Source organism: Arvicanthis niloticus, chromosome 3 (assembly GCF_011762505.2).
Source record: "Arvicanthis niloticus isolate mArvNil1 chromosome 3, mArvNil1.pat.X, whole genome shotgun sequence".
Taxonomy (NCBI): domain Eukaryota; kingdom Metazoa; phylum Chordata; class Mammalia; order Rodentia; family Muridae; genus Arvicanthis; species Arvicanthis niloticus.
The window spans coordinates 61,554,493-61,567,054 of record NC_047660.1 but is presented as its reverse complement, the minus strand read 5'-3'; the positions used below and the strand labels follow the sequence as shown (position 1 = coordinate 61,567,054).

The following is a 12,562-nucleotide window of genomic DNA, read 5'->3' as shown; positions in this document are numbered from 1 at the left end:
ATGTTGAATCAGCTTGTGGGTGATGATGAATTGGTCCTGAGGGTCATGTGGTAATGTTAGTTTTAAATTTCCTGTCTTTGGTTGTGTGTTCTAAAGGGATGTCACTTACTCTCCTCTACTTGTCTTCTTATTTCTTGCTGTAGCGCATAAAATCGGGCAGAGACAGCAGCGGGGGTTCTCGCAGCAAACGAGAGGGGAGTGCTGGCAGTGGTGAGTGTCCTCTGTGCGCCAGAGCACTGGATTTGACAGGTTTCTAGAAACACTGGAATCATCCACAATGTCCTTTACATGTTTTATGTTCTTTGTCTGTTTATTTGTATCCACAGTAAAACCTCGCTTATTCTAACTTGGCAAGTGATTGTTCTGATAGTCATATATGTTTATAAATGTTACCATAATTTAGTTCTTAAATTACCTGCTTCTGCTCATTGATTGTCAAGTCCAGTTGGGGAATGGCATAGATGGGCATATGAATGAGGTTTTACTGTGTTATAATTTTAAATTCCCATGTAAAGAACTTAGCATGAGAAGTCATGTGGTCTCAGGGGTGCTGACAGCTGGGATCTTCAGTCTGACCTCAGTGGCAGTATGGTCTATCGAGAAGATGTGGTCAGTCCTTTCTTGATCCTGACCGGCACACTTGTGCTTGTGAGCCAGTCATCGTACTTAAATGCTTTTCAGGTTCCTGACATTTTTAAATCCCTTGATTTGGCTCCTTGTGACATCACTTTTTAGTGAAGCATTATAGTAAATTTTCTATTCCATTTTCTCAGCTTCTGTGAGGTTGTATAGTGACAGTAGAGCTGCAGTGGTTCTAAAGAAGCTGACAGAAAGAACCATAAATGCTACATTTAGGTCTTTGACTTTTCCTTGTATCCTCTCATTCCCACACTCAGGACTGTCCTGCGCACATCCTGCTCTGGCTAATTAACCAGCAGTGTCCGCGTGTAGCTCTTCTTATCCACGAGTATAACACTGACAGAGGGAGAGTAGTAGGATGTGGTCATCTACTCAAGATAAGACAGTTGAAATGCAGGTAGAAGGACACAGGTTCGAAGCCACTGCCAGGCCTGTAGGGGTAGGGAATGCACATGGGTTTTCTGATTTTTCTGTGGATAGAAACGCAGTTGAGACAAAGATCCTATCATGAATTCAGAGCTTTACTTTGCTAAGTAAGTTTACATAGTGGCATGTAGTTCTAGCCAGACAGCTTGGTTCCTTAAGAGCCAACCTCTCCAGGCAAACCTCTAGCCCATGGCCTGCTTCTCCTTAGTCCAAAAGAGCCATGGCACACAGTGTGAGAAGTGAGGAGAACAGTGTTGAGCCTAAGTTGAAGGAGCATCACAGGCAGTTTGCTGTGTCCAGGAGCAGTTGTCCTGCATCCTGTAGCCTTGCTGGATACTGCTGTCTTCTTACCAATCCTAGCTCCCAGATCCCCCCCCCCCCCCAACTCCTGCTCTATAGCATCCACTTGGTCTTCAGTTAGACTGAGCTGCATCTTGAGTCTGAAAGATCTAAGCCACCACTCCTTCATTAGCTGGAGGCAGCTTTAAAGCCCACAGGTCCCTGTCCAGAGGTTCTGAGCAGGTTGTGAAGCCAGAAGTTAGCGTGGAGTATTAGCCATATCTCCTGAACAGCCACATACAACACCTCACAGTGCGGCACTGTGTTCTTAATCCAGTATCACATATGAATAGTCCCACTGAGAAAAGTAAAGCCTGAACATAGCTCCTGTCATGTTTTATACCTAAGAAGTTCCTATATGGTGCCCTGAAATCTGGCCTTCACAGCTTACAGACTTTTAAACTGGAAGTGAGAGACTAAGGATTTATTTCAAAAACTCGAATTAGCTAAGTATTGTGCATCAAGAATCTGTACATGCATTAAAAGAAACTCCTGACCCAGGCCAACTCTCACCCACCTGTGATCTAAGCCTGGGCAATCAAGGCAGGAAGAAGCTCTGGACTTTTGGGCCAACATGGGCTACACTCCAGGACCCTGTCATCCTTCCCCTCCTCCCAAAGAAAAAAACTCAAGAAGGTTCCCCAGACCAAACTGATAGGGCATGATTATAGAAACAGGAAGACATGTGACCTGTGCTCTTTCACGATGAGTGTCCCTTTTATAGCGGATCTTTAGGATAGTCACTGCATTAAAATTCTGAAACTGAACTGGGTAAGAGAGCTCCCACCTCTAAGACCCATATTTCGAAGGCTGAAGCAGAAGGATCACCACCACAAGTTTGAAGCCAGCCTATGCTAAACAGTGAGTGCAAGGTCTTGCTGGTCTACAGAGTGAGACCCTGTCTCAAAAAACTAAACTAAAGAAGAGGAAAAAAAAATCCAGCAGCAGCCTCCTCAAACTCTGAGGACACTTCTCTGTGAAGCTGGAGTTTTCAGAATAATGACCAGCCTGTTTCCAAAGCCCACCACCCACACCCAATCCCTCTGGAAGCCTGAGCCTCCTGGCTTTCCACTCTGAAATATCGCCTTGGAGACCCCAGGCCTATGAAGGATGCGCTTCAGGAGGGAGTCTGGAAACTCTACCCAGGGCTCTCAGCAGTATACAGGAAGGCTGCTCAGCCCCACCCCCACCTGGTGGCCCTTCCACACCTCTCTTTAGCTCCTCACAGTGGCATGAGAGAAGGAAGCCTCTGTCAGGGATGCTGCCCCAGCCCCACCTCCCCGCTGCTCCACTGCCAACTTTAATCAAGTTTGCTTTCACCCATCCAGTCCATTGCAGGCCAAAATAAATACTAACACACAAGTGAGCCTTGTACTCACAAAAAGCTGCTCCAAGGAGAAACTCAACCTTGGTGGCACTTTCCAAGCAGGGCCTCATGCTACTCACTCTGTTTGCTTGGCACCAGTTTAAAGAGATGCCTAGGACCTTCCCTGGGTGCTGCTGTTTCACCTAACTTTGGTTTGTTGTTGTTGTTGTTGTTGTTGTTGTTGTTCCTTATTTTCTAACACCTCAAACGTGTCAATCCTAATGTCTTCACTTAATCCTCTATCAGCACCCACCCTGAAATCAGTGTACACAAGCTATGGCTGCCTTTCTATCCTGCCTTGAGGGTCCCCACCCCACCCCGCCCCAGGATACCCTCAAGCCCTCTGTGTCAGCACCTCTGTCTTCAGGAACTCTACCTTTCTATTCCCTTTTAGAGGTCCCTGGAGTGAAAGAGCCCCTTCTCCACACCATCCTGGTTAACCTGTGATTCCTGACAGTTTTCCAGCATGGCAGTACTCACCCCACCACACATCCACAGATCAGATGGGGAAGAAAGGCTTTCAACAGGGATTCACATAAAGCCTGCCTTAAGCATGTAATGTGTTAAAAAAAAAAAAAAAAAAAACAAATGTAGGAACCAGGTGTGGTGGCACAGGCACAGGCCTATAATCCCAGCACTCAGGAGACAGAGGCAGGTGGATCTCTGTGAGTTCTGGGATAATCAGGGCCATGTAGAAAGACCCTGTCTCAAAAACAAACAAACAAACAAAAAATGCAGTGCCACAGCTAGCTTTTGAAAGGCTTGTCTAGAAGAATACAAAGAACTTGGATATGTCAGGATTGCTGGTTTGTATAGCATAGCTGTCTCTGCAGAGTTCACCTTTTGAGAGCTCTGGGTTTGTTGTTTGGAGTTTGTGTTTCAGAATCAGAATAGACTCACCTCTTCCTCCCCACAGTAGCTCCAGACTCAGAATCCTCCAGAAGGCTCATTAGATTGCCAAAGCCCACTCTCAGTATTTCACTACCATGTCTGAGGAGCTAGCTCCCAGCCCTGCTGTTCCTGCTGCAGCAACCCAGCCCATGCATGCAGAAGAACCATGGCTCCACTTTGAGTTGATGCTAAACTCAGTGTCATATGGCTACAGGAAAGGTCATTGCTGCTATTACTGTAGCCAGTTCCCAGTATGTGCCTGTATGGTCTTCCCCTCAGGTTTCACCATGTCATTGTCACTACAAGGATGTCACTTCGAGATGCCTCTTTCTGCAGCTCCTCATTTATCCTGAAATACATGATACCTGTTGCAGTAGGTGTTTTGAGATGCTCGCTGTGGCTGTGGTGGCTAAGGTTGACCTTCAAACCTGTGGCCATACTACTTCAGCCTCCCATGGACTGAGGCCACAGGCATGCACAGGGGTTTTTGAGATTTGTTTACAGAATTAACTAGAATGAAGTAAATGTAAATAGTTTTAACTACCTGAAGTAAAAATGCATAGTTCTTTTACAAGCTGAGTTTAGGAGTCAACATTTAGTAACATATTGATAGACATACAAAAAAGAAGATTAAACCAAGCCACAAGGAATGTCAGCATCTAAAGTGAGAGCCACATGCACTACAATCCCAGAGTCTTCACAGTCCTATATTTCTGTTATCCATGGATAAACTGAGGCAGAGGATAGCCCTGTTCTCACCTGGTGTGCTGGTTTAAGAGGCCAGGAAACTACCTGCACGTCTGCTTCTCAGGTGAGCCTGTCCTCACTGCACAAGGATACCTCCTGGTTCGACATTAGCTATCCATCATGGTTTTGTGGATTAGTTTGGGTCCCATGTTATTAAGGGTTTGTTTTAAGTTGCTCTTCTTGTTTGTTCTATGTAATTTTAATGGCTTGCTGTGTTTTTCGTGTGATTTTGACAATGTCCTGGATGTGAACTTCCCCAGTGAAAATGTCTTTTATGTTCCAAGTGATTTTACAATGAAAAGAAAGCACTATGGCTCAGTGAACAGAAATTCACTTTTCAATTAACTTTTTGAGGGACATTTGATTTGGAGATTATAGTCCCAAAAACAGGCAATTTTTTTTTTTGTTTTGTTTTGTTTTGTTTTGTTTTTAACTAGAATAGCTCTCAGTATTTTTTCTGGGTTTTTATGGCACTGCAGAGAGTGAAAAGACCACACTCCTGTGCCTCAGGAATAGAGCAAGCCCCAGACTGTGTCCTGGAGTGGTCCCTACAATCATACCAAGGAAGTATTACACCTGATACCTGAGTCACCTGGAGGGAGGGAGCAGGCCATGCTTGTGAAGAAGCAAGCCCTGAAGGCCAGGATGGGAACTGTCCTGTTTGAGTAGTGTTCCTGCCAACCTCACCTTGAGCAGCCCTTCACTCCAAATATGAAGTTGCTGGTATTGCTGGACACCCTAGTGTCTGACCACTTTGTAGCATGTGGCCTTCTTAGTGGTAAGCATTAGAAGATAGAGGGACCTACCATGCCAAAGTCCCTCAGTGTCAGAATATAGAAGAGCTGTACACATATTAATACCCACTGTTAGCTGTTCCGCAGGGTGTTCTATTTGGTTTAATAATTCTGTAAGCCAATCCAGACTATGGATAATCTAGGCTTAAAGCATAAAGTATCTATACACATTGTGCCAGTGAATGGGCATCAGACTAAATTATTAAACATAAAGATTTAAAGGCCATGTTATTGAAATGTTCCAAAATACTCTTCTTTGCCTTTCCCAATCACTGAAAACTGTGTAATCCTTTCTTAGCTTGTTATATGTATGAAAAGACTCAGGCCTGTAGTATGTCAAGCCCTGCTCAGGCTAAGCTTTCTATTATGGTAGTGACAGGTAGTACCTAGGAATTTTTCTTGTTATCAAAGTGCTGGTTTCCAGTGGCCTTAGCAAATAAACATGACTCTCTCCTAAAACTTCAGTAGCCTTACACCTCAGCTACCTCCAGAAGCATCTCCCTTAACAACTTTGCAGTTTTGTGGTCCACTTCTGTGTCTGCAGTAGAACATATGCCCTTCCTCTGGCCTTTGGCTTGTCCTGAGTTTAAGATCACTATGGTTAGTTCCCCAGTCCCAAACTCACTTGGTATCTATGAACTCCTTTGTCAAACCATATGGTAAGTTATCCTGAGCAAGTCACTGAGCACTTTGTCATGGTTCCCTGTCAGTAACATGAGACTGAAAATAGGATATACCTCGATGAAGTTGCCAAGAGGAAGAAGTCAGCTGAATTCACAGAGATCCACCTGCCTCTGTCTCCTATGTGCTAGGATTAAAGACTCTGCACCTTTGCCCCACAACACACAAACTTATTTTATCAGTTATTCCCTAGTTTTTCCTTCCTATCTTCCTATCTTTGTTTTTCTGTTTTAAAGTAGGTCTTGCTAAGCCAGGTGTGGTGGCATATGCCTTTAGTCCCAGCACTTGGGAGGCAGAGGCACGAGGATCTCTTAAGTTGGAGGCCACCCTGGTCTACATAGCAAGTTCAAGGTCAATCAGGGCTACACAGAGAAACTCTGTCTCAGGGGAAAAAATAAGAAAGAAAGAAAGAAAGAAAGAAAGAAAGAAAGAAAGAAAGAAAGAAAGAAAGAAAGAGAAAGAAAGAGAGAAAGAAAGAGAGAAAGAAAAGGAAGGATGGAAGGAAGAGAAAGAGAGAAAGAGAGGAAAGAAAGAAAGAAAGAAAGAACAAAAAGAAAGAAAAAAGAAAGAAAGAGAAACAAAGAGAGAAAGAAAGAAAGAAAGAAAGAAAGAAAGAAAGAAAGAAAGAAAGAAAGAAAAGATCTTAATCCAAGCTAGACTTCAACTCTCATTCCTCCTGCCTTAGCCTCCAAAGGGCTGGGGTTTCAAGTGTGTACCACCATGCCCCAGTGAACCTCTCTACCGACAAATAAGTCTGCATGAAGTTCCTGGCCACAGCAGGACTCAGTAAATTAAATGACACTGACCTTCTGCCTTTCCCTCCCAGCTCTGATTTCTATATCAGGTATTTAAAATTCAAAGTATGATACTAAAACTCTACTAACTCAGTGTTTCTTCTGCTCACCTCTTCACTGGAGTCCCTGCATAGGCGCCCTCGCCCCTTGTAAGTGGTGCAAGTGAGTGCAGCTACCAGGGTCAGCTTTCCCGAAGTCTCCCAGTGTCAACTGACTGTGCTTAGGATGTTTAGATCAACAGGGAAGGAGTGAGGGTGAGGATCAAGAGTGTCTGTGTGAGTGTACATTTGCATTGGTATTCCAGATGCAGACACTTCCCCACACTCCATCACTGTGTCTTCTCAGTTTTATATCAATATCATCTTGGGGATAGAAGAAAGACAAAAAATAACTCTTAAAATATTTAAGAAATTAGGAAATCGGAGTTATAGCTTACAAAAAAGGGATCCTTGAAGAACAAATTTGAAAGCATTATAGCCACTATATTCATGACATATTCTGAGGAATGGGTACTTTTATTTTCTTAGAAAAGCTTTGTTTTAGGAAGTACTTTCTTTCACAAATAAGAAGCTAATACTTGACATCTGAAAGGGCTTCTTAGCTTAAGAGAAAGGCAAGGTTGAAGAATCATCGGGTATCTGTTCAGCTGGTCCCTGATAACTTAGAAGGGCCAGTGTATCCCTGATGAGAGCCATTTCAGTCCAGTCAGAGGCAGTAACCACGGGGAGAACAGATACACACTGTTCTCATGTACATGGAAGTAAAATGTGCAGCCTCACTGGACACGAAAGACGGGCCAGCTAATTTATAAAATTAGCATTGTCTTTAAAAAATATCCCAAGGGTGGCAAGCTGCAGTCAGATGCGCAGGAGGCATGTTTTGTTTTGTTTCTGAATTTTAGTGGGTTTGGTTTTGTTTTCTTGAGATGGTGTCTCCCTGTCCTAGAACTTGCTTCGTAGCCCAAACAAGGTTCAGATTTTCAGCAACCCTCCAGCCTCTGCCACACCAGCGCTGGGATTATAGGTATACACCACTGTGCTGTCAAGATGGAAAGTCTCTATAAACTAAATGCCCCTGCTGGGATCGAAAATGCTCCACCCTGCTGGGAATGCTTGATGATGTTCACCAAAACCTTTAAAATGGCTGCGTTCTTGGAGCTGGAGAGCCGGCTCAGCAGTTAAGAGCACCGGCTGCTCTTGCAGAGGACCTGGATACAATTCCTAGCACTCACATGGCAGTGCGTAACCATTTGGAACTCCAGTTCCAGGAAATCCAAATTCCTCTTTTGGTCCCTCTGTAGGCACCAGGCATGCAGGTGTTGCACAGATATATATATATACATGTAGCCAAAACACCCACACACATAAAATAGTAAAATCAAATGTCCATGTCCTTAATAGAAGTGATTTTTAAAAGATAGTAAGGGCTGGAGAATAGCTCAATCTGTAGAGTACCTCCCATGCAAACACAGGAGAACCTAGATTTGATCCCCAGAACTCATATAAAGAACTGTGTAGTGGTGCCTGCTTGTGATCCCAGTGCAGGGAGGTGGAGACAGAAAGGCCCTGCAGCTTTGCCAGTAAGACAGCCTATTCTAATCAGTAACTACCAGATCAATAAAAGACTTTTGTTTCTAAAAGGCAAGGTCCAAGGCACCTGATGAAGAATGACATCTGAGATAGTCCTGTGGCCTCCACACATGTGTACATGTCTCCATGCATATCTACACACAAACACATACACACACACACACACACACACACATACACATGGGAAGGGGGTGACCCAGATTCAAACATAGTTACACACATATTTAGCATATTAGTTGAGTCCCCTATGGCAGTTACTTCAGGTCCCTGCTACCTGCCCAGGACAGGATCTTCTACCAGGCTTCCTAGCTGTCTTTTTACAGAGGATTTTGCCTTTGGGAGCCCTCAGGTTTGGACATTCTAACATAACAACTTACAGAGGTGCTGCCAGACTGCAGCCATAATGTAAACTAGGAAGTGTCCAGAGATCCATAAAATGAGAAAAATGCAAAGAATGTTATTGGTTATTTAAAATGTTTTATGGATGTGACTTCATGGAAATATTAAAGATAAAAGCCACCCGCAGGCTGTCAGGTACGCAGAGTAGGTGCTGTGTCCTTTCCTCTTGTACTGAACACATTGGAGTGTAACACTCATGACAGTGCAGCAGCACAGTGTGGAAGGCAAGGGGTCCGTGCGGTGTTCTTATCTTCATCACTTGTGCAAATGTGATACACACTCAGTCTGGGCAGATCAGTGCTTTGGGATCTGATTTTAAAACCTCACTCTTCTTCTAACCTACAATATTAACAAAAATGAATCATATTATTTTCTATGTTCTCTTTACAGCTTTTTTTCTGCCTTGAGTCTGTCAACCACTGTAAATAATTTTCATTATTAACACTGATAGTTATCAGTGGGCAGGGTCTAAGGCTAAGTGTTTCCAGGTTCTTGGCCTCTTAAGAATGAAATAAAAGCCCATGTGGATTGCAGAGTAGCAAGGAACCTTTATCAAGCAAATGAATAGTACACCTGAGCTAAGCACCATCAGACCAACAGCCGGCCACACAGCTGAGGGTACTCAGGGCTCCAGTTGCTCTTTTAGGGCTTCCTATCCTAAGTCCAACTGAAGGGAGAGCTTGGTTAGTATGGGTATAGTTTAGGTGATTCTTTTGACTGGCAGGTTTCAGTTGCATAAGCTCTTGCTTACTGTGCATCTGATTTTAATCATTTGTATGCTCCAATTATGCACAGGCAAAGAGGACCTTTAAAAGTTCACTTTGAGGACACAGTTTGCCTAATTGCTCATGTACCCAAAATCAGTCTAAGGTGAATTGGCTCATTGCCTATAGCTCCCATATGGTATTATACTAGGGTATGTTCAGCAGAAGCCAAGGATTATCACAGGGTTGCTCAGGAGAGTAACTTACCATTCTTGATTAAAACAGGCATATACCCTCTGTGCAGGTCGGGGTCCTGGGCTGCTGGCAGGTTGCTAGGTGCATTATTGAGAGATGGATGTGTGCACAGCCCAAGCTATTCTCTGTGCTTACCTGCTTCTTCAGGAAGTGTCTTCTTTGTCTACCCAAGAGTCTGCCTCTCTTGGGAATTGCATTCATTTTTAGTTGAAGAAGCATATGGTGGAAGTGTATACAGGTAGACCTTAACCTTATTTAGTTTAGTGAATAGAGCGTATATTGAAAACATCACTTTATCATGGAGGCTGGGGAGATGGTTCAGGGTTAAAAAAAACACTTGTTGCTCTTGTAGAAGACCCAGGTTCAACTCCCAGCACCCATGTGGTGGTTCACCACCATCTGTAACTCCAGTTCCAGGGGATTGGAGACTTTCTATTGATCTTCAGAGGCATCAAGGCGTTATACAGTACACATACACGCAAATGTTTTGTACAGCAAAACATTCATATGCATAAATTAAATAAATCTTTAAAAAATGTTTTTAAGAATCACTGTCACAAGAAAAAAAAGAGTGCATATGTAAAAAATGTGGTGTTATGATCCTTGGCGTGTTAAATAAATGCATTTTCATTTTTGTTTTCAGACAGTGGCCAGAACAATAGTGCCAGTAGTAAAAGTGAACGACTGAGTGCCAAGCTCAGAGCTTTGCCTGGGACAGATGAACCTTATGAAAGTAGCGGTAACAAAGAAATAGGCAAGTGCTGGTCCCCGCTCAGCTCCCCCAAAGCTCCTCCAGCACAGCTGCTCTGAGGAAGACTGGGAGGTGGCAAGTGTGTCCCAGGGAACTGCTGAGAACGTGACATGTGCAGGCTGAAGTCACAGCCTTGGACGAGCATTTCTGTTCACTCTGAGTCATTGGGTTTGCACTGTCTAGATCACTCTCAAGTTCCTTGTCTTCTCTACTGCTCTAACTGTATGATCTCTCTTGAAACCTAGATGCCTCCTATGTGGATCCACTGGGCCCTCAGATAGAAAGACCAAAAACTGCAGCCAAAAAAAGAATCGACGAGGATGACTTTGCTGATGAAGAGTTAGGAGATGACTTGCTCCCAGAATAATATACACTCTAATATGGTGTGTGTGTGTGTCTGTGTTTGTGGAGGCCACAAGACAGCCTCAGATGTTCCTCAGGTATCATCCATCACCTTTTTACATTTGTGACAGGGTTCTCTGGCCTGGAACTTGCCATACAGGCAAGACTGGCTGGCAGCCTCCACGGCTCTGCTTGTCTCTGCCTCCCTGCTGCTGAGATTTATAAGCACGTGCCACCACATCCAGCTTTCTTTAAAGGACTCTAGGGCTTGAACTCAGGTCCTCCAGCTTGCAAGGCAAGAACTTTTCCAGTTGTGCTCTCTCTGGCCAAATAAGTCATTTACCAAAGGAAAGAAATCGCCTTATAAGGTAATGCTCATGTTAAACCTGGGATCAAATTCCAAACTTTAATTTTGTACACTGTTGAAACTTTAAATAAGTGTATTTTGTTCTCTGAGGATGGATTTGTGCTGTCATTTTTTAAAATGGAATAAAAACTATGAGGCTATTACCTTAGGCTAATGACTTCCTTACTTACTGATCCACAGTGAGATGGTAGTGAGCTTACTGTATTTCATGGCTTAGAAATTATTAAGATAAATGTGATCTTTATTCAAGCTACATTGCCTAGAGTCTAGAAAGTTGTCTTTGGAGTCTCTGGGATTTTGTCTCATTATTAAGATGGTTCTATTTTGAAGGCAGCACAAGAAAACAATTAGAGCAGACACCTATAAACCTGTAACCTTGCTCTTTTTCATGGTCCCCACAGGTGAGTGCAGTGGTGGCTCAAAACGGGTTGGGGGGAGGGGGCATTCCTTGCCTTGGGTATAACACTGGGGCAGAATGGCTTCTGTTTCTTTAGACATGTCTGAGAGGCTCTAGATAGTCCAAGAATTGGCTGTTCCATCTTATTTGTCTTGAGACCAACTCTTGTCCAGGATAGTTGGTCTTGAACGTGTGGGCTCAAAGGATCTTCTTGCCTCAGCCTCTCGTGTAGCTAAGACTGTAAACAAATGCCACTTCACCCAAAAATATTTTAAAATAAGAGGGTATTATGGGATGCCCAACCCCAACTATACATCCCCAATACAGCCACTACACCTAACATTCAGGGAAAATCATGCAAGAGGAGGCACAAAGATTTTAAGTGCCAGAGGACCAGGACATCTGCTGAGACAGTGTCTTCTATACATGATGGAGAAGTTGCAGACATGAGCTCTCAACATTAAGGCCACCTGAACAAAATTAGCATAATTATATCACCAGTGATGTGCCAATGTGAACAGGGACAATTCCACAGGGTCCTACCTCTAGAAGAAGAGCTACAGGTGGTCAGTGCCTGTCAGAGAATCAGTTTCCTTCAGGGATGAATTCTGCATAAGTGTCTAATCCCAGTAGTCAGCCCTGATTGGACATACTCATACAAAAAAAAGTTAAATGGACTCAGTAGCTTATATATACATGTGTATATTAATAAGTATATACACACAATAATAAAGATATCATGAATTTGAGAGGGGGACATGAGTTGGAGGGAAAGAGGGAAGGTGATATAGATATATGAAGTTCTCAAAAAATTTTAAAACACACACACACACACACACACACACACACACACATATATATATATATATATATATATATATATATATATAGAAACAGAACCAGGGAAAGCTCAATCCAAAGGTATAAAAGAGTAGTCAAGTTCTTTTACACAGAAAATTCATAGATTTTAACTTTGCCAATAATTATATATTGTGTATTATTATTATATCATCTTGTGACTATCAAAGTCATTTCAATGAGCTATTGGGGAAAGGTTCCAGGCTGGAATACACTGAGCAAT

General features: G+C 43.2%; 1 protein-coding gene across 6 annotated transcripts in view; it reads left to right on the top strand.

Annotated features, from left to right (window-relative positions):
* The window catches only part of Ift88 (intraflagellar transport 88), an 85,466-nt gene extending 74,239 nt beyond the window's left edge, over positions 1-11,227 (top strand). For 2 of the 6 annotated variants that reach the window (XR_013109344.1, XM_034497925.2), the window contains 3 exons: positions 144-210; positions 10,268-10,378; positions 10,621-11,227. Coding sequence is in view for 5 of the 6 variants with exons in the window: in XM_034497925.2 (XP_034353816.1) it covers positions 144-210; positions 10,268-10,378; positions 10,621-10,742 (300 nt within the window). In the remaining variant the exon portion in view is untranslated. The remainder of the gene's footprint in view (positions 1-143; positions 211-10,267; positions 10,379-10,620) is intronic. The other 4 variants (XM_076930938.1, XM_076930939.1, XM_034497926.2 and 1 more) reach the window with 2 other exon arrangements.
* The last annotated feature ends 1,335 nt before the right edge of the window (positions 11,228-12,562 follow it).